This window comes from Vigna angularis, chromosome 10 (genome assembly GCF_016808095.1).
Source record: "Vigna angularis cultivar LongXiaoDou No.4 chromosome 10, ASM1680809v1, whole genome shotgun sequence".
Lineage (NCBI taxonomy): Eukaryota > Viridiplantae > Streptophyta > Magnoliopsida > Fabales > Fabaceae > Vigna > Vigna angularis.
The window spans coordinates 6,255,262-6,278,989 of record NC_068979.1 but is presented as its reverse complement, the minus strand read 5'-3'; the positions used below and the strand labels follow the sequence as shown (position 1 = coordinate 6,278,989).

At 42.1% G+C, this 23,728-nt stretch overlaps 4 protein-coding genes across 4 annotated transcripts; 3 read left to right on the top strand and 1 right to left on the bottom strand.

Annotated features, from left to right (window-relative positions):
• Positions 1-325: 325 nt before the first annotated feature.
• Positions 326-2,201, bottom strand: LOC108334790 (uncharacterized). Its single transcript, XM_017570726.1, has 6 exons — positions 2,048-2,201; positions 1,414-1,569; positions 1,238-1,302; positions 1,079-1,155; positions 744-1,001; positions 326-641 (listed from the first exon to the last, which is right to left on the bottom strand). The coding sequence occupies exons 1-6, from the start codon at positions 2,199-2,201 to the stop codon at positions 326-328; spliced, it is 1,026 nt and encodes a 341-aa protein (XP_017426215.1).
• A 3,977-nt stretch (positions 2,202-6,178) lies between these two features.
• Positions 6,179-8,283, top strand: LOC108335281 (lysM domain receptor-like kinase 4). Its single transcript, XM_017571260.2, has one exon. The coding sequence runs from the start codon at positions 6,194-6,196 to the stop codon at positions 8,069-8,071; it is 1,878 nt and encodes a 625-aa protein (XP_017426749.1). The 5' UTR covers positions 6,179-6,193; the 3' UTR covers positions 8,072-8,283.
• Positions 8,284-10,166: 1,883 nt separating this feature from the next.
• Positions 10,167-11,288, top strand: LOC108334789 (uncharacterized). The gene has a single exon (XM_017570725.1). The coding sequence runs from the start codon at positions 10,167-10,169 to the stop codon at positions 11,286-11,288; it is 1,122 nt and encodes a 373-aa protein (XP_017426214.1).
• A 248-nt stretch (positions 11,289-11,536) lies between these two features.
• On the top strand, positions 11,537-14,971 carry LOC108334788 (uncharacterized). The gene has a single exon (XM_017570724.2). The coding sequence runs from the start codon at positions 11,537-11,539 to the stop codon at positions 14,969-14,971; it is 3,435 nt and encodes a 1,144-aa protein (XP_017426213.1).
• The last annotated feature ends 8,757 nt before the right edge of the window (positions 14,972-23,728 follow it).

Here is a 23,728-nt window from a genome sequence, read left to right as displayed (position 1 = left end):
ACATCAGTTCACTAATATACAGTACATAATACCCCAGTTCATCTAACAAACAGTACATATTACACCACCATGTAAGTTAACTATGTAATAAACCAATTCATCTAAGTATCTTTTCTTCTGACTTTGGATTTTGTTGGACGAGATGATTGGGGACTTGGTGGCTGTGATGGTTGAGGGGTCGGGGAACTTGGAGGTGGTTGTGATGGTTGTGTTGTTTCTGCTGGCTGGGGCTTTAAAGGGTAGTTATTCTTGTTGTGCCCCCTCTGACGACAAATACTACATTTTTTCCTATGCCCACCAACACGCATTTGAGTGTCATCCTTAGTTAGCTCCCATGCTTCCAACCTCCTTTTTTCTTTGGCCTCCCAGGCATCTTCCTCATCACTGGTGGTAGTACATCATTGAAATTTGTGGTTTCCCATAGTAGGTGGCCATTGAGTGGAAAAATTATGGACGCATACACCTCTTCATAGGTGGATCTTGTGAACAAAGTGGGGATAAAATTCTCTGGATCAACGTTGGAGTAGTTCATTGTTGCAATTGCATGACAACATGGGATGGCACTGATCATCCACTTTCTGCAGCTACACTTCTTTGTGTCCAGGTCCAGTGTGAACTTGTTCCCAACTGATGAAGTATGCCTAACCTCAAAAATCTTTCGTGCAGACCAGTTGAAAGAAATGAAGAACATCAACAATGTAGATAAATAACAACATGTATATAAAATAAATTGATAATATTACCTTGGCACCCAAAATCTTGACAGATTACATTCCTTCTGAAGTCTCTTCTTTATCTTTGGGCATATTGTGAAGTCCATAGATGCCACCTTGGTTCTATTGGTGGCCCACCTTTTCATGAGATAAACTCTGATATCCTCCATCATGGTGATAATTGGTTTTCCTCTTGCATGAATAAGAACATTGTTGAAAGCTTCACTGATGTTGTTATCTAGTGTATCAGTCATTGCTTGACCTGTGAAGCGAGATCTTAACCAAAACCTGTTGCACAAAACATTTCTCAGCTGGGTTATCATGCATCAGGGACACTAAATTGTATGTAATGGCTACTGGGTTACCTCGGGGGAATGCCTATGAGGTATTTATATGCTTCAATATTGACTTCTTTAATTTTCAGCATCTCTCTCTCCCAAGCCTGGGGATATGTGCTTGTGGCAGCTCTCCACATCAGATTTTTTAATATTTGACAACCAAACCTTTTCCTAAAGTTTGCATACAGGTGCCTGAGACAGAATCTTTGTTCTGCCCCAGGCAGAAGCTCCTAGATAGTTGGGACCAACCCCTGCACAATTAAATTTAGTCATAAAACAAGATCCTTTAACAAAGCATTAACTAAAATTGAATATAAGTAGTATATTTACCTTCTGCTGGTCTGACATCCACGTGCACCCACCACATACTTGACTACCCCCGAGGTCTTGAATTAATAATTGCAAAAACCATGTCCAGCTGTCTTTGTTCTCCACTTCTACTACTGCATAGGCAAGGGGTAGCATTTGATCGTTTGGGTCCCTACCAACAGCAGTGAGCAACTCCCCCTTGTAATAACCTTTCAAAAAACATCCGTCTAAACATATAATGGGCCTACAGCTTATGAAACTATCTTTACAAGCTTTGAGACAAACATACATTCTTTGGAAGATTGGGTCACCATTATGAGACTCAACTTTAATCTGCACTGTTGAACCTGGGTTACACCTCAATAGCTCAAGTCCATAGTCGTATATCCTTTTATATTGTTCTTTGAAATCTCCTTCAACCTGTCTTGTGGCAATTAACTTTTGCCCTTCATGCCTTGGATATTGATACATTTGTATTCCATTTTCTTAATGCTTTAGTACAAATATCATTCACCCTTAAATTAGGATTGTCAACTAAAGACCTATCTATTTCCTGACTCAACCACTTAGCATTCATTAGTTTGATGTTAAGTTGCCTACTACAACCGTGAGTATCAATTATCTTCCTTAATTGCCAAATTTTGCGTGATGGCAAGTACCCACAGTAAGCTACCCATGGGCACTTACCTTGGGCACCCATGCACCTCACCCTTACCCTACGGTTATCATTCTTGACAAATTTTAGATCCCTCCCAGCATGAACAACATACCTTCTAATAGCATCCTTAAAGTCTTCCTTCCCACTAAAAATGGTGCCCACTTCCCACTTGTAATCTGCCATGGACTTCTATTTTGCATATTTTGAGAAACGACCCACATATACTCTATCCTCGTTGTCATCCTCCTCACTTGTACTGTTTTAAGGAGTTACAAGCATACCAGACTCCCAATCATCGTCTGACAAACCCCTACATTGTTGTTGGGTTTCTTGATGATTGTCTGCATCCACGTATTCATCACCACTCAGATAATCCATTCCTGGTTCATCATCACTGTCCACTTCCACTTCCAATTCTTCTTCACTATGAACCTCCCCTCCATCCTCAATGTCCACTTCCAATTCTTCTTCACTTTCAACCTCCCCTCCATCCTCAATGTCCACTTCCACTAATTCATCACTTTCAACCTCAACTTCATCCACATTATCCACTTCCACTACTTCTTCACTTTCAAACTCAACTCTATCCTCATTCTGAACCTCCACTGCAACCTCAACATCTTCTGCATCCTCCTTGTCATCCTCCCAGACATCTTCATTCTCAGCATCCTCCTTGTCATCCTCCCAGACATCTTCATTCTCAACATCCACTGCATCATCATTCTCAACCTCCACTACACCCTCCACTACGTCCCCAATTCCTTCATCACAACCCTGAACATGTGCTTCTCCTCCAACGCCACTACCCTCACCACTCTCTGCAGGACCTTCACATAGGTACAAAATCTCATTCTCATCATTTTCTACAATAGCTGGTTTGTCCACCCCATGCACAACATAGAGGTTCACTTTCCCCAAATAATTAGCCACCTTCATCATGTTCATAGCTCCTTTATCATCATCAAGCTTATGTAAAACATGTTGGGTATTATAATATAATTCTTTTACTTCCATGTAACCCAGATCTTTAAGTGAACCTAATACTCCAAAATAACACCATTTATCGGGATCTACGTTCCAATAAACTATCTCCCCGCCCATATACTTAAAGGGGACTTCTTTGATCAAGGTCCCACCGTGATGGACCACAACCTGAAACATGTCATTACACATCCCTACCCGAACCCTGCAAATGCAAACGGGGACCACTAATTTTAGTTAAACTAATATCTATGGGACCACTATAAACCATCAAAAGAAGACAACTTTTCACCCCTACTTAAACCCCCAATAAAGCGACAACAGTGATAACATATACAACAACTACATTTCATAAAATTATCAAACATAAACCCTAACCTGATTTGCGGTTTCCAATTCACTGTGCAGATTTCAACTTCAAGAACACCCTTATTTCAAGACACTTCCTCCACAATGATAAATCCCCAAATCGTAATTTCTCTACAAACCAAACCCTAACCTCTGATTTATTAACCACAATAATATACACACGTTTACCCTTACACAGCCACGTATTACCCTCACACAGCCACGTATTAACCTTCCCCACACACGTTGCAAACTTCAGTCCACCCTGTTAGCTGGCCCGTTAAAAAATGAACGCCGTTACCAAAAAGGACTTAATTGCACATTTTTTTCATAAGTCGGGAACACATTGAACTTCGAAAAAAACGTAGGACGCAATTGAACATTTGCCTCCTTTCGAGGGACCAAAAGAGGTATTAAGCCTAATTAAAAATAATGTAAGTGAGTCTCTACATTATTTTAATTAAATATTTTGACAATAAATTATTAAAACATGAATCTTGCCAACCGTGTTACTAATATTATAATAACTTTCCAGTTCAATCAACACCATTTAATTTAACTCATTTGATGAAAACTATTTTACTTCAAATAAAATAAAATAGTATTCTTCACTTTAACATATCTAATTTATTCCAAAATGACTTACGCTCTCACGTACTATTAATTATTATTTTTTTAGAATTTTCTCACATAGATTGCTTTAATATTGGGTTAAATATGTTTTAGGTTCCTAAACTATTGGCCGTTTTTGGTTTTCGTCCCTCTTTTAAAATAAGGTACAATTTGGTCTTCATTCTTTTCGAAACGTTCGTTTTAGTCCTCGAAACTTTGGTTTTAGTCCTCATTTTGTTGACTAAATGAGGACCAAATTTTTAACGGTGTTAGTTTTCGAGAACTAAAACGAACGTTTCGAAAAGAATGAAGACCAAATTGTACCTTATTTTGAAAGAGGGACGAATACCAGAAACAACCAATAATTTAGGGACTAAAAACATATTTAACCCTTTAATATTTGACAATAAGGAGAATAAATCTAATACCATTCTAAGTTATTATTTTATATTAATTTCTTTTTGTCTTGAGCTGCGTAATCAAATTTTAAATATGAATATATATAATCATTATAACCTAATTATATAAAATTTTGTTGTGTCAAGCTAACATTTAAACTATTTACATGATTTAATATGTTTCAGCTTTAATGTTAATATAAAATATTTTTTAATATGTGTAAAAATTTTAATGTTATTATTAGATTAAATAATATATTTATTTGTTTTTAAAATTTAAGATAAAATTATATTAAAGTTTGAGACATAAATAAAATTTAATTTCACATTCAAGACTAAAAAGTATTTAACTTAAAGATTTAAATAATATTGTAAGGGTGATAATAATTACAGTCACCTTTCATAGTAATATACACCCATAAGAATGCTAATGATAAATTATTGGCAATTTAAAACAAAACTAAGGAATACTCTTTCAAGTTATATTCTTTATTATCTTTTGTTTTAATTAAGAAAGATTATGTCAAATTCTCAAGAATTATTATCTTTATATATTCGAAACACTAAAAAAGAATAAAAGAATAATGAGTAATGCTTTCAGAACGAGCTTTGTTTTATTATCTTATAGTTAGTTTCTTATACTTTAAGGATGTGTTTTTTTAGTTTTGTCAAGTCTTTTATTTATAAGATCCAGCGAATTTGCTCTAATTAGATTACATCTAAAACTTTGTACTAGATTTTTAAATTGAAATAATTAAATTTATTGACAACTAATTTTATTGAAATGTTGTTTCATCTTTAAGATTTCAATTTAATTGATTTTTATAATTGAAATAATTCAATTTATTAATAATTAATTTTGTTGAGATATTATTCAATATTTCGTGATTTACACAATATTTTTACAAATAATAAAAAATATTTCTATTTTTTATTTATTAAATAAAAATCTTAATTATCTAAAAATAATAATAATAATTTCAATAAAAAAACAAAATAAAATCAATTATCAATTCCATTTGAAATAAACGGAAGTACCATTGGCTCATTCATATTTTAAAAACTAAAAGTAGCTTCGAACTTTTGAGGTTAGGAACGAAGCATGCGTTCTTCAATACTTTAGCGTGATTGAATTTTTCAGCTTGAACTTCGTAGTTGTTGCTTGAACAGAATTTATAATTACTTAAGATGTTCGAAAACATAATTTAAAACTTCCTTTAGAGGAATCAAAGCTCATATCCGCGTTAGCCGGTGGAAATTGCGAAGTGTACACAAAAAGGGATTGCAAAATGGGTTGCTTAAAGATGTTATTATAATATAAAACATTATCAGTGAGAGTTAACCAACAATGTCGCACACAGAAGACATAAGCAAAACATAAACAACTGATTCAGCATCTCAGTCAATTGAAGTTGTCTTTTTTCTGCCTTTTTTCAATTGATTCTTTTAGTTCTATTCCCGTGAAGTGATGAGACAGACATTAAGGTAAACGTATAATCCAATCCAAGTGTTGTTGAGTAATAGAGCTATCCACTGTGTAGTCAACAACAATCCAAGCGAATCTCCTGTTTGAAATTTTTTTAACTTCCAAGTCAACTTCAACGAGAAAAAACAAAATATAATGGTTATTTCTCAGAATTTAGCTTCTCTCAGAAATCATCATCAATCGATCAAATAATTCCATAAAACAAAATTGGAAATGCACTCCCAAAATCATTTAATAAAGTGCTACACAATTTCTAGGATTAGGCATGCGTGTGTACAAAAGAAAAATAAGTTGTTCATAATTGCAGTCACTGAGAAGTCCTTTTTACACCTTTCCTGTCTGCAACAGCAATGCATCTCTTTCCCTTCACTACCATAATCATCTTCACCGTTTTGATTCACAACTTCTCTCTGATTCTGGGGCAGCAACCTTATATTGGTTTAGGAACAGTAGCATGCCCTCGAAGAGGTAACAGAAACTCTATTCGTGGATACACTTGTAATGGTGCAAACAGCTGCCAAGCATTCCTTACCTTCAGATCTCAACCCATTTACGACTCTGTCTCCACAATATCTACTTTATTGGGTTCTGACCCCTCCCAACTTGCTAAAATAAATTCCGTTTCCCTGAATGACACCTTCGAAACAAACAAGTTGGTGCTTGTTCCGGTCAACTGTTCCTGTGCAGGTGAGTATTATCAAACAAACACATCCTATGTGTTCCAGAATGCAGAAACTTACTTCTTGATTGCTAACAACACTTTCGAGGGCCTCACAACATGTCAAGCTTTGCAGAATCAAAACCACAACCCAGCAAACATATACCCCGGCAGAAAACTTCTAGTGCCTCTCAGATGTGCTTGCCCCACAAAAAACCAAACCCAGAAAGGCATCAGGTACCTCTTAAGCTACTTGGTGAATTGGGGTGATTCTGTTTCCCTCATTGCTGACAAATTTGGTGTTGGCTCTGTGACCGCTCTTGAGGCTAATAACCTCACTTTGACACAATCCGTGATCTATCCCTTTACTACACTTCTAATTCCCCTTCATGATAAGCCCTCAAGTTCTCAAACCGTTTCTCCAGCTCAACTTACGCCACCACCCTCATCACCCCCCTCTTCTCATCAAAAGAAAACATGGGTGTATGTTGTTGTTGGAGTTGTTGCAGGAGCTGTTGCCTTAACATCAGCTCTCTGTGCTGTCATTTTCTTCACACGCAGGAGAAAAAATAGAAACGAAGATGAGTCGGTGGTAGTGTCAAAGAGTTTTGAGGCAACTAAGAAAAATCCACCAATGAGTGTAAATGAAAAATTGTCAGAGATCATATCTGGCATAGCTCAATCGTTCAAGGTTTATGATTTTGAGGACCTAAAGCGAGCAACAGATAACTTTAGTCCTAGCTACTGGATCAAAGGGTCTGTTTATCGCGGAGTGATTAATGGTGATTTGGCTGCAATTAAAAAGATAGAAGGTGATGTGACAAAGGAGTTGGAGATACTGAGCAAAATCAACCATTCTAATGTTGTACGCCTTTCCGGTGTTAGCTTCCACGAGGGACGATGGTACTTTGTTTATGAGTATGCTGCTAATGGAGATTTGAGTGAATGGATCTACTTCAACAACGCGGATGGGAAGTTTCTGAGTTGGACGCAGAGAATACAGATTGCATTGGATGTGGCCACAGGACTTGATTATCTTCACAGTTTCAGTTCTCCTTATATCCACAAGGATATTAAGAGTACTAACATTCTTCTGGATGGTGACTTCAGAGGAAAGGTCGCAAATTTAAGCCTTGTGAGGCGTGTGGAAGGAGGGGACGACCAGTTTCCTGCCACTAGGCACATTGTTGGGACAAGAGGCTACATGGCTCCCGAGTATTTGGAACATGGTCTTGTGTCTACAAAGCTTGTTGTGTATGCTTTTGGGGTAGTGATGCTGGAAATGATCACAGGAAAAGAGGCTGCTGCTATTGTAACAGAAGACGAGACAAATTTGTCACATGTTTTGCGCGTCATGCTTTGTGAGGAGAGGTTGAAGGAGTTTGTGGATCCCTCTTTGAGAGAAAATTTTCCATTTGAACTTGGTATGTTTGTGGTTGAGATGATTGATAATTGCATATCGAATGATCCAGCAAGTCGTCCTAGTGTGCCTGAGATTGTGCAATCTCTGTCAAGAACCCTGAATTCTTCATTGAGTTGGGAAAGGTCAATGAATGTCCCACGAAGCTAAAGTTTCGGTGAGCCTCTTGATGTTACAGCAGTTGAAGCAGGATGCTTCTATCAGCCAACGATTTTCTGTGTTTCCGTTAATTTCTGTTGTTTTCTTCGTCGATTATGCTGTAGAATAGTAGTCTTAGTGTGTTTGGAACTCTAGTTTTATCTTCAATAATTCAGTTGTAAAATTTGGAATAACTTCAGCAATATATGTAGTATATAATTAAAGTTCATAATTTTTGAATATATATATTATATACAATGGTATATAATTTTTGAAATATGAAGGTGAGGGACAGTGTGGTGCATATTTATTGTTTTGATATCATAACAAGACAATAAATTCTGTCTGATATTTTCGTTTTTGTGACGGGTGAAAAGAGTGAAACTAAAACAATGATACTAAAACAAGAGTAATAGAAGTGGTCCACACAAACTGTAATAGAGAATTATACGAGATGTCTTCTTGCTTCAAAATTATTAGCTATCCTAAATAGTGCAATACTATATATGAGAGTGGAAAAAGTTGGAAAATGCAATGGGTCTATCATAGGGCGCTATAGTGGCAAAACTTGTTGAGCTTGTTTATTTAAAGTGTATTTCTCTTCTCACCTTTTCTGATTGTCATTATTATTTCTTTGACCAATCGGAATATGAGAAAATAACTTTTGGGATTTTGTTTCCAATCCAAACCCATGCTTTGAGTTGTGCACTTGCAAATATTTCCACCCCGTCAACCTTTTTATTTTTTAACATGTTGTTTCCTATGATCTCATATACTTTTCATTAAAGCCATCTAAATAACCTTCCAAATCAAATTTCCCTTTTTATTCAATCCTGACATGTTAAAATGATAAAATGTTGCATGATTTTGTTGTGTGAGACTGTTATTATTTCTATTCATTTATAACATATACCACAAGCGAAATTTGTTACCTTATATTCAGAAAACATATATTGAACTAACTCTTCATAGTTTATAAACAACACACATTTTAAATTGGTAGTAGTATATTTCTATGTTGGAGGTCATGGATTTTTATTTAACAAATGATGAATGCAGTATCATTTTAAATATGATTAAATCTTTAAATAATAATTTCACCTCTCATGAGACTTTATGTGACACACAATCACATTGGAGATGGCGATTGAAGCTGATGAAATACATATTTTATCATAAACGAATATATAATGTGACAAATGAAATTTTATTGGAAAGTATAATATATTTTTATCTACAGTTTGTTTGTTAGAAAGAATAATTTATATAACCATTACTACAAGAGTGACTTGTGATATGCTATTTTTTTACTTTTTGTACTATAGGATGCCTTATCCTACAACGGTCGACCGGTAACCCGGGCGACCTAACGACACCTAAACCAAACGGTCGGCCGATACTCCAGGCGACCTGCCGACAGATGTCGTGGATGTCTTAATGTCGTATAACCCAGGCGACCTGACGACAGATGTCGTGAATGTCTTAATGTCGTATGATCACAGTTGCACATTGTCGTCGACCACTTGGTCCTCGACAACCAAAATAGTATGTCGCGACACGAAGCGCTCATACAACATGTCGCCTATCCATGTCGACACACACAACGATCGACATGCGGCGTGCGATATTTTAGCATACGGTTTAGCGGTTACAGATAAGCAGTTACACATGTTAGCTAACCAACGCCGTGAATCACGGAAGCAATTGACTCAGTATCAACACACAATCTAGCAGTTACAACTTCTACACAGTCCACTTCGGTAACTGTCCGGATTTTCAGGTAACAGTTTGTTTTACTGTTTTAAATATACGAAACACAAGAGAAAAAAGGTACGTTTTTCCCATATAGAAAATTAAGAGAGATTACTCCTAATCTGATGGATCATATCCCTTTCTGACTTGAGCGTCGGAGTGCCTTTGCAGGTACCCAGCCCATCTTTACTCAGAAAAGTAGAGAAGAAAGAGAGAAATAGCACAGTAAAAGTAGTACAGAGAAGAAACGGTCCAGAGTTGTTAGGTTCGAATCTTGGTCTCCATATCCCTACTGAAACATTTTGGCGCCCACCGTGGGGTCGAGATTTACTATCCCAACAACGCCACCGGAGCAATGGAAGATTTCAACACGCGTGAATTGATCAGGCAGCTGCAGGTACAGATTGAGACACAAACACAAACCATAAAGGAGCAGCAAGAAGTCCAACGCAAACAGGCGGAAGAGATGGCGGCGTTAAGGGCACAGCTCCCGCCACCAGAATTGTCTGCCTCAAACAGACAGGAGGAGAACGAGGTCAGTCATCATGGTGAAGCTTCTCACCCCGCTGGCGGGGGTAGAAATGGGCCTACTCCCATCCGCCTCACCAACCTCCTTCCGTTCACAGAGGCCATTGTGCAAGCAAACATGCCGGACAAACCTCCCCCAACCTTAGAACGTTACAATGGTTCTGATGACCCCGAAAACCATCTACGCAATTTTATAGATGCCATGGCATTCTATACTGACAACGACCCGGTAATATGCAGAGCTTTTTCTTTATCTCTTAAGGGTGAAGCTCTGGAGTGGTTCCATAACCTTCCACGAAATTCAGTAGATTGTTTCGCCACGATCGAATCCTTATTCCGCAAGCAGTATGCGGCCAACAGAAAACTGGCGATGACCGCTGCGGAGCTTGTCCATACCAAGCAGGAGAAGGATGAGACCCTGAAAGCTTTTATGCAACGGTATATCGAGACGACCCGGCGCGTAAAGGATATCACTCCCGCTTTCATCATCAGCAATTTATCGTCCTGCTTAAGGCCGGGGCAGTTTGCGGAACAGTTGTATGCTGATCCTCCCGCCTCCATGGAAGAATTGCAATCCACTATTGCAAAATTCATCCGCATCGAAGACCACCGTAACTCCCGAAAGAAACAACACCAGGATGTCTCCAGCCAGGAGGCAAGGAAACCAGTTAAGCGATCCACTAACGACTACAAACCGGACCGACCACCTCGGAAGGAGACAGGGTGGATATCTAAGTACGTTCGTTACACGACTCTCAATGCACCACGGGCGAGGGAGCTTGAAGAGGCCTTGCACGCCGAACTCTTGACCGTGCGACGAAAGGCCACCCCGAAAAACGCAGACAGTAACAAAACCTGCCTGTTCCATATGAACCAGGGACACGACACAGAAGAGTGCAACATGGTGAAAGACGAACTAGAGAGACTCATCCGGGCGGGTTATCTTTAGAATTACATTAAGGATAGAGTCTCCACTAGAGCTGCCACCCCTCGCCGAGGAGATCCTTCTAGGCGAAGCCCCCAACGATCACACCCTAGAGATGATCGACCCCGAAGACGATCACGTAGTCCGCCTCGACGGACAGAGAGGGAGCGCTCAGTCCGAGGCCGCATTGACACCATATCTGGCGGTTTCGCCGGGGAGGTGTGTCAGCTTCAGCAAGGAAGCGACATTTGAGACAATTGAAGTCGGTTCACATGGTCGAACGCAAATGCCGATCGATTCCTGACATCACCTTTACAAACGCCGACTTCCATGCACCCGACCCTGATCATGATGACCCTATGGTCATCACAGCTAGTATCGCTCGGTATGATGTCGGCAAGGTCCTCGTCGACCAAGGGAGTTCGGTCAACATTTTGTACTGGTCCACCTTTCGGAAAATAGCCCTATTTGAGGATCTCATCGCCCCGTTTAACGAACAAATCGTAGGATTCTCAGGAGAAAGAGTGGATACCAGAGGATACCTGGACCTGCGAACTCGGCTCGGAACAAGTCGGGAAGCACCTGAACTTCGAATTCGGTTCCTGCTGGTCGAGGCAAATACATCGTATAACGCCCTACTAGGACGACCTTGCCTGAATGCGTTCGGGGCAATTGTATCCACTCCTCACCTCGCCATGAAATTTCCGACAGAGCACGGTGACATTTGTACCGTAAGGGCAGATCAACGAACAGCCCGACAGTGTTATGTGGCGGGGCTGAAAGTAACCCCTTTCATTCCAACTAGAAGGACAACAGGAGTCGAGGCAGCGGCAGTCGACTTGGACCCCCGAACCAATATAGACGAGCGTCTTCTTCCGCAAGGCGAAGTTAAACTCCTCTCCTTGACGAGTGACGCATCTAAAACCACTACCATTGGCGGGGACCTCACCTCAAGCGATGAACGCGATCTGGAGCGTATACTACGGAACCATGCCGATTTATTTGCATGGACGACCGCCGACATGCCAGGAATTCACCCCGGGGTCATGGCCCACAGATTATCCATCTTCCGGGAGGCACGGCCTGTCGACCAGAAAAAGCGACGGTTCGGGGAGGAGAAGCGCAAAGCCATTCAAGCGGAGGTCGAGAAGTTGATGAACGCCCAGTTTATCAGAGAGTTAACTTACACTACGTGGCTGTCAAACGTAGTCATGGTTAAGAAGTCAAATGGCCAGTGGAGAATGTGTGTCGACTTCACAGATCTCAACAAGGCATGTCCCAAAGATTCATATCCCCTACCTAGCATCGATCGTTTGGTAGATGGAGCTTCAGGTCATGTTATACTGAGTTTTCTCGACGCTTATTCAGGATACAACCAGATCCCAATGTACAAACCAGATCAAAACAAGACGGCCTTCATTACCGAACGCGCTAATTACTGTTATGAGGTAATGCCGTTTGGATTGAAGAATGCCGGGGCCACTTACCAGCGCCTCATGGATAAAGTATTCCATCATCAAATAGGACGATGTATGGATGTGTATGTCGACGACATGGTTGTTCACAGCCATTCTATGGAGCAACACCTGCAGGATTTGAAGGAAGTGTTTGGCCAACTTCGACGATACAGCCTGCGCCTTAACCCTTCCAAGTGCACTTTCGGCGTTCCCGCCGGTAAGTTCTTGGGCTTCATGCTCACGCGTCGAGGCATTGAAGCAAATCCGGACAAGTGCAGCGCTGTACTCAACATGACGGCTCCGCAAACTTTAAGGGATGTGCAGCGTCTGGTGGGGCGACTTACAGCTTTGTCCCGGTTCATCCCGAAGCTCGCCGAGCACATCAAACCCATCCTGAAGAATTTAAAAAAGGGCACCACCCGACACTGGGACGATGATTGTGAAGCAGCATTCGACACTGTCAAACGCATTCTCACAAGTCCTCCGATTATGGCTCGGCCGGACGATGGATCTGACTTACAGCTGTACATTGCGGCATCCCACCACGCTGTTAGTGCTGCCTTGATACAGGAAGCACCCTCCCTTAAACTTATATACTTCGTCAGTCGTACGCTGCAGGGGGCCGAAGAGCGCTATTCTCGAATTGAGAAAATTGCCCTGGCATTGCTCACCGCTTCTCGACGCCTCCGCCCGTATTTCCAAAGTCATCAAGTGATAGTCCGCACAGACCATCCCATTGCCAAGATCCTTCGCAAACCCGACTTGGCAGGAAGGATGGTCTCCTGGTCCGTAGAACTGTCAGAATTCGGACTCCGCTACGAGCCGCGTGGGTCCGTCAAGGGTCAACACTTAGCAGACTTTGCGGCTGAGTCGCTACCCCCCCCAGAGGACTCAATCACCAATTGGCTACTCAGTGTAGACGGATCCTCCGGCAAAAACGGGGGAGGAGCCGGTATCGTTCTAGAAGGACCAGATGGTTTAGTTATCGAGCAAGCCATCACCTTCAATTTCCCAGCTAGCAATAACCAGGCCGAATACGAAGCCTTGATTGCTGGCCTATCCCTAGCCAGGGAGCTCACGGTTGATCGTTTAGAGTGTCGGATGGACTCGAAGTTGGTAGTCGGCCACGTGAACGGAACCTATCAAGTCAAAGATAATCAGCTATTACGTTATTTCCACAAGGCTCAATCCTTACTCCGAAATTTCGTCGAGGTTAACGTCATCCATGTACCCAGGGAACAAAACGCAAAAGCATATCTCTTGTCTAAATTGGCTCATTCCAAGGAGCGAGCACCGCTATCCTCAATCATTAAGATGACGCTCGATAGTCCTGTGGTGGAAGCGTTCGTCACCAATCTATCGACACCTACAACAGATTGGCGCCAGAATATTAAGGATCTTATGGAAAAACAAGACAATGGAGACAGCATTTCTGTGGTTGATTCCAAGCGCATTGCACGTTTTGTGTGTATAGGTGACGACCTATACCGTCGCGGCTATGGCACTCCTCTGTTGAAGTGCATTTCAGAGGAAGAGGCAAACTACGTACTGCGCGAGTTACACACCGGGATATGCGGGTTGCACTCTGGCAAACGGACCATGAGAGCACGTGTTCTCCGCGCGGGATATTATTGGCCTACGCTCGACCACGACTGTGAAACATTCGTCAAGAGCTGTATTTCCTGTCAGGCCCATGGTCACGACATCCACGCACCTCCCGAAGATTTGCACCATATCGTCTCTCCCTGGCCGTTCGCTCAGTGGGGTCTCGACATAGTTGGACCGCTGCCGATCGCCAAAGCGCAAAACAAGTTCCTCCTAGTAGCGGTCGACTACTTCACAAAATGGATAGAAGCCGAGCCGTTATCCGTTATCAGTGCCCAACGAGTACAGAAGTTCATCTGGCGTCTCATCTGTCGATTCGGCCTCCCTAAGAAAATCATCACCGACAACGGTCGCCAATTCGTTGAGCGTAAACTAGAAGATTTCCTTAGCCAGTTAGGCATCCAAATTGTCACCTTATCCGTCGAACATCCTCAAACTAACGGCCAAGCAGAGGCCGCGAACAAAGCCATACTGACAGAGTTAAAGAAGCGACTTGGTGAAGCCAAAGGTTTATGGGTGGAGGAACTACCAGAGGTTTTATGGGCGTACAGATGCACACCTCACGGCTCTACAGGGGACACCCCATTCAACCTGACTTACGGCACTGATGCATGCTCCCAATCGAAGTTGGCGAGCCTTCATTAAGGCGCAATATCACCGATATGTCTCTTAATGAGGAACAATTGAGGATAAATCTCGACATCCTTCCTGAACGTCGAGAGGTTGCCGCCATTCGTGCAGCAGCGCAGAAGCGAATGCTATCTCGCCGATATAACACCAAAGTCAAACCCAGAACCTTCAAAAATGGAGATCTGGTATGGCGAAAGCGGGGAGAGGCTAGGAAGAATCGAGCACACGGTAAGCTTTCAGCCAACTGGGAAGGACCATTTCGAATTGTAGAAGACATGTCGAACGGAGCATATCGCCTCCAGCTTCTTGATGGACAACCAGTTCCCAACACCTGGAATGCCACTCACCTTAAATACTATTTTAGTTAATTTTCATTTGTTATTGGTTATTTCTCCCACGTTTTCTAAACCTGTTCCGAAATAAAGAGTACTTTTCATTATGATTCATACTTAATGCCATTTATCACTTCTAGTGTCGAGTCCCAGGGTCGTCGTCTCGAACATTTCTACACACAAACGAATTGGGAGCAAGTCGCCTGGTAGATGTTCTTTCCTGAACACCCAACCTATATGGGATACACTCCCGTTGGTAGATGTTCACCCTTGAACACCCAATCCTCTTGGGATACACTCCCTCTGGTAGATGTTCCCTCTGGAACACCCAGTATTCACCTCACTCGACCATCACTCTCGACGGTCGCACATCGCGTCATCTATACACTCCACATTGATACTTAGCGGTCGTTACGGCAAACAAATCGCAAAATCAGCAACTTTAAACATTCAAAACACAATACAATTCAACATTCACAGTCATTCAAAATTTCAGCAAATCCAAGTTCAAAGGTATTATATCCACAAGTAGATAGCAAATCCTAATCTATTACACTATTGGGCGTGTCGCCAACAACCTCTTCGACAGTATCCGCAGCAGGTTCACTCACCTCGACCACTCCATCCTGTTCAGTGTTGGCAACCACCTCTTCTTCCTCTTCACCCTCCAGGACAGCATCTTCAGGTATTTCATCCAGAGGTTTAAGTTGATCCTCATACACGTCCTTCTGCACGTCAAATGCCACTCCCTCGGTCGACACTTGGAGCAAGTGCCTGGCTTGCCTCAAAGCCTTCCGAAAACCTTTAGTATGTTCACTCATAATCGCATCCTTCAGCTCTTCTACCAGCTCATTTCTTTCCGAAGCCTCCGCCTTCAATTCGTTTCTCTCCCGGGCCAGCACCACCATTGCCCTCTTGGTTTGCTCCAGCTCGCTCGCCAGCTGATCGCGTTCCTTTCGGAGGGTCGAGCCAGCCTCCCGTGTAGCGTTCAGCAATGTCTCGGCCTCTTTCAGAAGTTGCTCCGCATGCTTCTGATTGGCATCGCAGGCAGCATGAACCTCGGTGAGTTCCTGCAGTTGAGCCCGTACCTTCTCCCACTCAGCACGTACCTTCTCCAACTCAGCCCGTACCTTCTCCAACTCAGTCCGTACCCTACCTCTATCAGAAGCATAGGCTAGATGCCAAGCCAACGCCTGTGTCCGTGTTGTCATCTCCAACATGGTATCGGCAATTTCTTGCTCACTCATGTTTTCAAAAACCCTTTTCTCCGAGGCGTCCATCTGCAGATCCACCTTATGACCCAGCGTGAAAGCAGGATCCCATACCCCTTGAGGGAGGGGACGCTCAGTTTCCTCGACTACCGCCTTCTTCTTCTTTGAGGCTTCGCGACTGATGTCGACCGCCTTCGTCTTCCTTTTACGCACTAGCGGCACTTCAGCAGCTATTGTCTCGTCGGTCGACATCGACAGTACCACTGGTACCGGCTCGGTTGATGCCACTGGGGGGCATGGTTGACCAACAGCCTGTCCGATAGACGGCCCCGGGCGACTAACTTCAGTCCTCTCCTTTCCGATTAACTGAAACCAACTTTTGCCACTTCCTTTTCTCCCAATAATCTCTGCAAAAACCACAATCCATCCAGAACAGTCAATAACAACAATGCAATCTACAACGACAATAAGCAAAGACACATACCAAACACCCTCGCCTCCGCGTCGTCGAACTCGAGGCAATCTATAAGCTGACGGGAAGAAAAGGGGCGTGGTAACGCGGTCAACACACCCAACGCCTCTAGCTCTTCAATCGTCATCTTATCCTCCGGCCAAGAAGTGAACCTCAGTGGGTCCTGTGTCCAATACAAGGGGAATCGGGGGTTCCCCTCGCCATCGAAAAAATACCGCCGACCGACTTCGGTAATCGACACCTTAAAAACTTCTCTTTAAAATTCCTATATGACTGCAGGTAAAGCTCTAATAATGCATTACCCGGCTCAGATATCAATGACACCCATCCCTTCGTGGCCACCGGTCGACATCTAAAGAAATATAGAAACAAACCTACAGTGGGCCTAATTCCTAACGCCCGACACAGCAGCCCGAAAGCCTGCACGTACCCCCAACTGTTAGGATGCAACTGGCTAGGAGCAACATTCAAGGTGCGCAAAACATCCATTTGGAAACTAGTAAACGGCAATCGCAAGTACAAATCGTAGAACAACGCAGCGTAACAATAAAAAAATTCATCAGAAGCATTCTCCCTCCCATAGCATACCCTCTCATCATCTCGGCAAGCTATCAACTTTATACAGGTTTGATATCCTAGCGTTCTTAACACACAACTATTCTCGATCCAGTTTGTTATCACAGCCCTACTCCTAAATTGACTTCTAAGTTCTTTAACCTCACGCGCCGCCCAGCCATACTCATCTCCGCTAATCGGAGATATTACACGTCCCCCTGGACCCTCACCGCACACATTTCCATATACAAAAGCATCATCACCATAAGGTATAGTGGTAACTTCAGGGCACTCCGCCGTTGATGACGGCCCCGGAGCATCGTCACCGGTGTTCTGCCCCCTTCCTTCCATGGTCAACACTAAACACACTCAGATGAAGGAAATTTTGGGTTACCTGGTAAAGTCTCGTAGCAGCGTAAGGACTGATGATGGAGAGGAACCAATCTCGCTCACGATAAACTCTGTTCTTCCACAGAAGTGACAAACCCCTTTCTGAATCGTGTAGAAGAAGGCAAAGCGCTTAATCGCCCAGCGCCGTAGGATTCTTTTTAATCCAAGGGCTACCAACTCGCGTCCCCTCGCTTCTCTAGAAGAGCGGGAAAACCCTAAAAAGTGTAACGTCAAAACGGTGCGCATCACTTTCCCTACCAAACTCGCGTCCCCTCGCTTCCCTACATGAGCGAGAAACCCTAAAAAGCGTAACGTCAAAACGGTGCGCATCTGTATCCCTACCAAACCACACTCAACGTCCTTCCGTAACTTCGCCTACTAATGCTAGGCTCAATTACTCGGACTCGGGGGGCATGTACTATAGGATGCCTTATCCTACAACGGTCGACCGGTAACCCGGGCGACCTAACGACACCTAAACCAAACGGTCGGCCGATACCCCAGGCGACCTGCCGACAGATGTCGTGGATGTCTTAATGTCGTATAACCCAGGCGACCTGACGACAGATGTCGTGAATGTCTTAATGTCGTATGATCACAGTTGCACATTGTCGTCGACCACTTGGTCCTCGACAACCAAAATAGTATGTCGCGACACGAAGCGCTCATACAACATGTCGCCTATCCATGTCGACACACACAACGATCGACATGCGGCGTGCGATATTTTAGCATACGGTTTAGCGGTTACAGATAAGCAGTTACACATGTTAGCTAACCAACGCCGTGAATCACGGAAGCAATTGACTCAGTATCAACACACAATCTAGCAGTTACAACTTCTACACAGTCCACTTCGGTAATTAAGAGAGATTACTCCTAATCTGATGGATCATATCCCTTTCTGACTTGAGCATCGGAGTGCCTTTGCAGGTACCCAACCCATCTTTACTCAGAAAAGCAGAGAAGAAAGAGAGAAACAACACAGTAAAAGCAGTACAGAGAAGAAACGGTCCAGAGTTGTTAGGTTCGAATCTTGGTCTCCATATCCCTACTGAAACACTTTTGAAATTAGAAAATACTTTAAATACATATAAGAAGACATCAAATTCACATTGAAGTTGAAAACATATATTTAAGAATGTTGATCATTTGACACTAGTGCAGAACGGGCTATAGACGTCCGTTCTGTGGGCCTTTTGACGTCCGGGGGAGGTCGGACGTCTATGTAGAAGTCCGTTGTGCCAGGCCGGACGTTTATATAAACGTCCGTTGTGTCAGGCCGGACGTTTATATAAACGTCCGTTGTGTCAAGACGAACGTTTATATAGACGTCCGATATGCCAGGCCGGACGTTTATATAGATATCCGCTATGTCAGGCCGGACGTTTATATAGACGTCCGCTGTGAACCCTCGAACGTTCATATAGACGTCTGGCGCCTCGCCCCCCGGACGTCTTCTTGGCTGAACTGTTGTGGTAGGGTCTGGGGAGTTGGACGTCCGTTAGTGCACTGCTGGACGTCTATAGACGTCCGACTGTACACTAACGGACGTCTACTGGGCGTTTTTTTTTTAAAAATTGATTTATTTTTTCAATAAAATCACACCTGAAAAGCAGAAAAATGTCCCAGAACAATTTTGCAATAATATAAATATGCGTTTCATATAAACAAAGTTCTAAATAATGTGGAGTTCAATCCACTACCAAAACTATCAACATAAAACTTAAACTAAAACTAAACAATGTTCAACAAGAAATAAAACTATTCCTAACTCCATCTTTGCAGAAGATAAGCGGTCCACTCCTGCCTTATCTGTTTAATTGTGTCCTCTGGAATAGGCGATGTACTCTTAAAGCGCTGCAAAATTCAAGAAAGATTCATTATGGTTTCATATATGTTGAAGATGAATTTGATTTGTAATGTATTGAAAGTATACATCATTACCTCATTCCAGTCATCTGTAATGACAGCTCGAATGATGGTCTTAATCCAACACATCACATAGAAGCCACATTCCCATGAATCTAGTTGCTGGTTACACTAAAATCACAAACTAAATAGTTAAGAATTTAGATCATTCAATAACATAGAAAATGAATTAGAAACTATAAATGACTTACAACCTTTGGATACAAAATTTGAACCAGTTGACCACGAGATTTACCAATAACTCTGTACAGATTGAAAACACAAAGTATAATTAATATGACTATATTTATCATAAAAGTTGAAGGTGAACATCAAATTCAAAGTCATTTTTGGAGAAACACTTACCCTCGAAGCATGGTTCTCAAGTCATTTTTCATCCTCCTGTGCAACGAACAAAACCATATAATTTTACATTGTTTGTGAGTGATGACCATCAGCTGCCAGTGCGACCTATCACGAAGGACAAATAGTTATTGAACTAATTAAGGAAACTATAATAATAAACTGACCACATATAACAACACCTACCCATCAATGTATGGCACAAGGTATACGTCTATTTTTGACTCATCCATCCATGTTTGCAAATAATCTTGTCTGTTTTGAAGTGTGTTACCAGACGGTTGAATGGTCTGAGGTTCAACAAATCCGTACATGGAAGACCGACCTTGGTCTACAACGATTGTGTCCATGTACCTAAAACAACAAAGTTAAGTTGTTAGAAACTATAACAATGTAAATAAAAGTAATATGAAAGACCAAATTGACTATCTTACATGCACCACAGCTGAATGATGGAAATATTCAACATCCGGTCTCCCCCAATCATCTCCAATGCATCAGATAATGTGATATAAACTGGCACATGTGGGGGAAGACCAAATACTCTCAAATCCCAGTATAGTTCTAATGGTGCTTTCTTCAACCTGGGTAATTTTGTCATTAGCTTTGATAGAGGATCATCCTTCGCTTCAGCCATGTCATCATCTTCATCTATGACTGTATCATGAATCGGCTGCTTCTGAGGACGTGTGAATTGAAGATAAGAATTTACGTCAAAGCGTTATCAACAATTATTTGTAGAATAAACATAGAAATACTAAGTTAATTATACCTGTGGAGTAGCGATGTGGGACATGATCAATGCTCTAGGCCAGGCAATAAATGATCCTATGGCCTCCCCCACAAACTTAATTTCTGGAGTGGGTACATGCACCTGAGCCTGGGGATCCCGAACCTCGTCAATGGTCACATGCACGTGCTGGGGTAATATGGCAACACCATGAATGGTCTGCCCTCCCTCAAGCACTCGTCCGACAGCCACAATGCGTGGGGGATCCCCATCAACCAACAACTCATATTGACCGCTGTACTGAGTGGGGTCTACAACAGAGCATGATCCTTTAGTGCTGACACGAGGTGGTGTGGGAGTGTCATCGGTCCCCATGTTGCCTTGCGTCATGGAGTGCAGCTTTTCTTCAAGCGTTCTTTGTATTTGTTTTTGTTCTTGTAGCTGCTCCATGAATCGTTGCTCCATTGATCTCATGCTTTGGTTGAGTCTTTCCTCCCACTGAAGATCCATCTGCCTCAGTGTCTCCTGACTCATTGATTGGGGGGTTTTCTGTGTAGGGCCAAAGTAGTCACGAAGACCAATCGTCCCAGGAACTCCACGTACACGTCCTGGGTGCTCGGGCCTTCCAATGGCCGTTGTTAGAATGTCGTCCCTACCTTGGCCAGCAAATGTGCCCTGAGTCTGCTGCTCAACCAACTCATCCTGCACATAAAAAAACCAAGTTAGAAGACATGTGTGATAGATACACAATCAAAGAACTGCTTATAATTTGAACTTACAATTCTCTGTGAGACAAGGCAGCGGAGGAAGATGTCATGTTCCCATCAGATTTAGTCCGAGCAGTCTTCCACAGCTCGTACCTAGCAGGTGCAGGTGCTAGGTCCGGCGACTCAAGTCCCAAGGCATCCACTCTAGACTTTCTCAGTTTCTTCTCCAGTTTTGCATATCCACCTCGTGATAACACGTGGGGTGCGTCGTTTAGCCTTTGTCTTTCTTGGGCGGCTAACCTTTTATCCAGTGAAACCATTTATATAAATAAGTGTAAATTGATAAAAACTCAATGAAAGACGATGTTAAGAAACATACCTTCCATTCCTCAGACTCTCTAGATGCACGAAACTGCATCCAATCCTCCTTTGTGAATGTATATTGCTGACAGGGATTTTCATGTTGCCTGTCTCCAAAGACATATAGTCGTGTCAGCCTTGTCTTGAAATCCCTCCATCTTATCGCTATATGCGATAACACTTTCTTTCTAATTTGCATTGTGTTTGGAATATCAAAATGTTGCTGTTTAAAACAAAAAAACTTGTTATTCCAAAAGAAAACATAAAAGATAAGTGTATCACAAATTGCATGAAGTATAAACATACCTGAATATCTTGCCATAAGAGGTTCTTGTCGACCTCTGGGACGTCATCCCAACATGCATGAAGGATAGAGACATGACTTTTTGCTAACTTACCCAGATAACTCCTAAACCTATAAGCATGTGGCCCTGATGGATGACCAGATCTGGGGTCGATGTCAACATGCCTCCTCTGACCATCCACGCGTCCGGAGGTCACATCTGCCACTCGGGTGACGCCTCGTCCACGTCTGTTCTTTCCCGATCCTGAGTCTGAGGCCGACATACCTGAAAAATTAAACAACGTTAGTAATAATTCAATTATGATGAACATACATATAAAGTCAATAAAAGTGAAAACATCAACCTATTAATTAATTGTTTTTTCCCAAATGCCTTCGTTGTGATCACTACGAATTGCCTGCATGACATCGACAACGTCATCAACTGGGTCTTCAGTGGGTCTACATGCAACAGATGTTGTCTCAAGTATATCAAGAGAATCGTCTTCATCATGTCCATGCATGTTTTTTCCTTCTAAAACCACTGACCATTTGTTATTCGCTGGATCATTTACGTAGAATATTTGTCTTGCTTGACTAGCCATGATAAATGGTTCATCAGTGTAATTCATCTTGTTCAAGTCAACCAATGTGAAACCAAGGTCATCCATCATGACACCAGAATTTATATCAACCCATTTACACTTGAAAACTGGGACTCTAAAAGTGACGTAATCAACTTCCCATATTTCTTGTATTATTCCAAAATAACTCATGGATGCTGTGATTGGATTTTTGTCTTTAGAACTAGCAAAGTGCACAGCCTCAGCTTGTAGTGTGACGCCACTATTTTGAACTCTGCTTTTGTCATCTTCTACCTTTGTCTGAAAAGAAATATTGTTTATATAGTACCCACCATATGTAATGACATCTGTGTTCGGCCCACGAGATAACCTCAATAAAGTTTCAGAAACATGTGGAGTCGCATAAATCTTTTTCTTAAACCATTGCAAGAAGGTTTTCACATGTTCATTAAGATGCCATTTTTCACTCATTTTTGGGTTTGTTGCCTTTATTTCATTAACGTGGTCAGAAATGTAAGGAATGACATCAACAGTGTTGTTTAAGACGTACAAATGAGCTTGGTAAATTTCTTTTCTGCTAACACTTTGAATTCTCACACCTCGAACACCCTTACCTTCACATTTTCCTTCATGTCTGCTCTTGGGAAGACCGACGGGTTCACAAGATGGCATATAACTTGAACAAAATTCAATGGCTTCTTCTGCAACGTATCGCTCTATGATTGAAGCTTCTGGTCTATACTGATTCTTGACATATCCCTTTAAGATCTTCATGTATCTTTCAACTGGGTACATCCACCTTAAGAAGACCGGGCCACATATTCGAATTTCTCTGACTAGATGAACAATCAAATGTACCATGATGTCAAAAAAG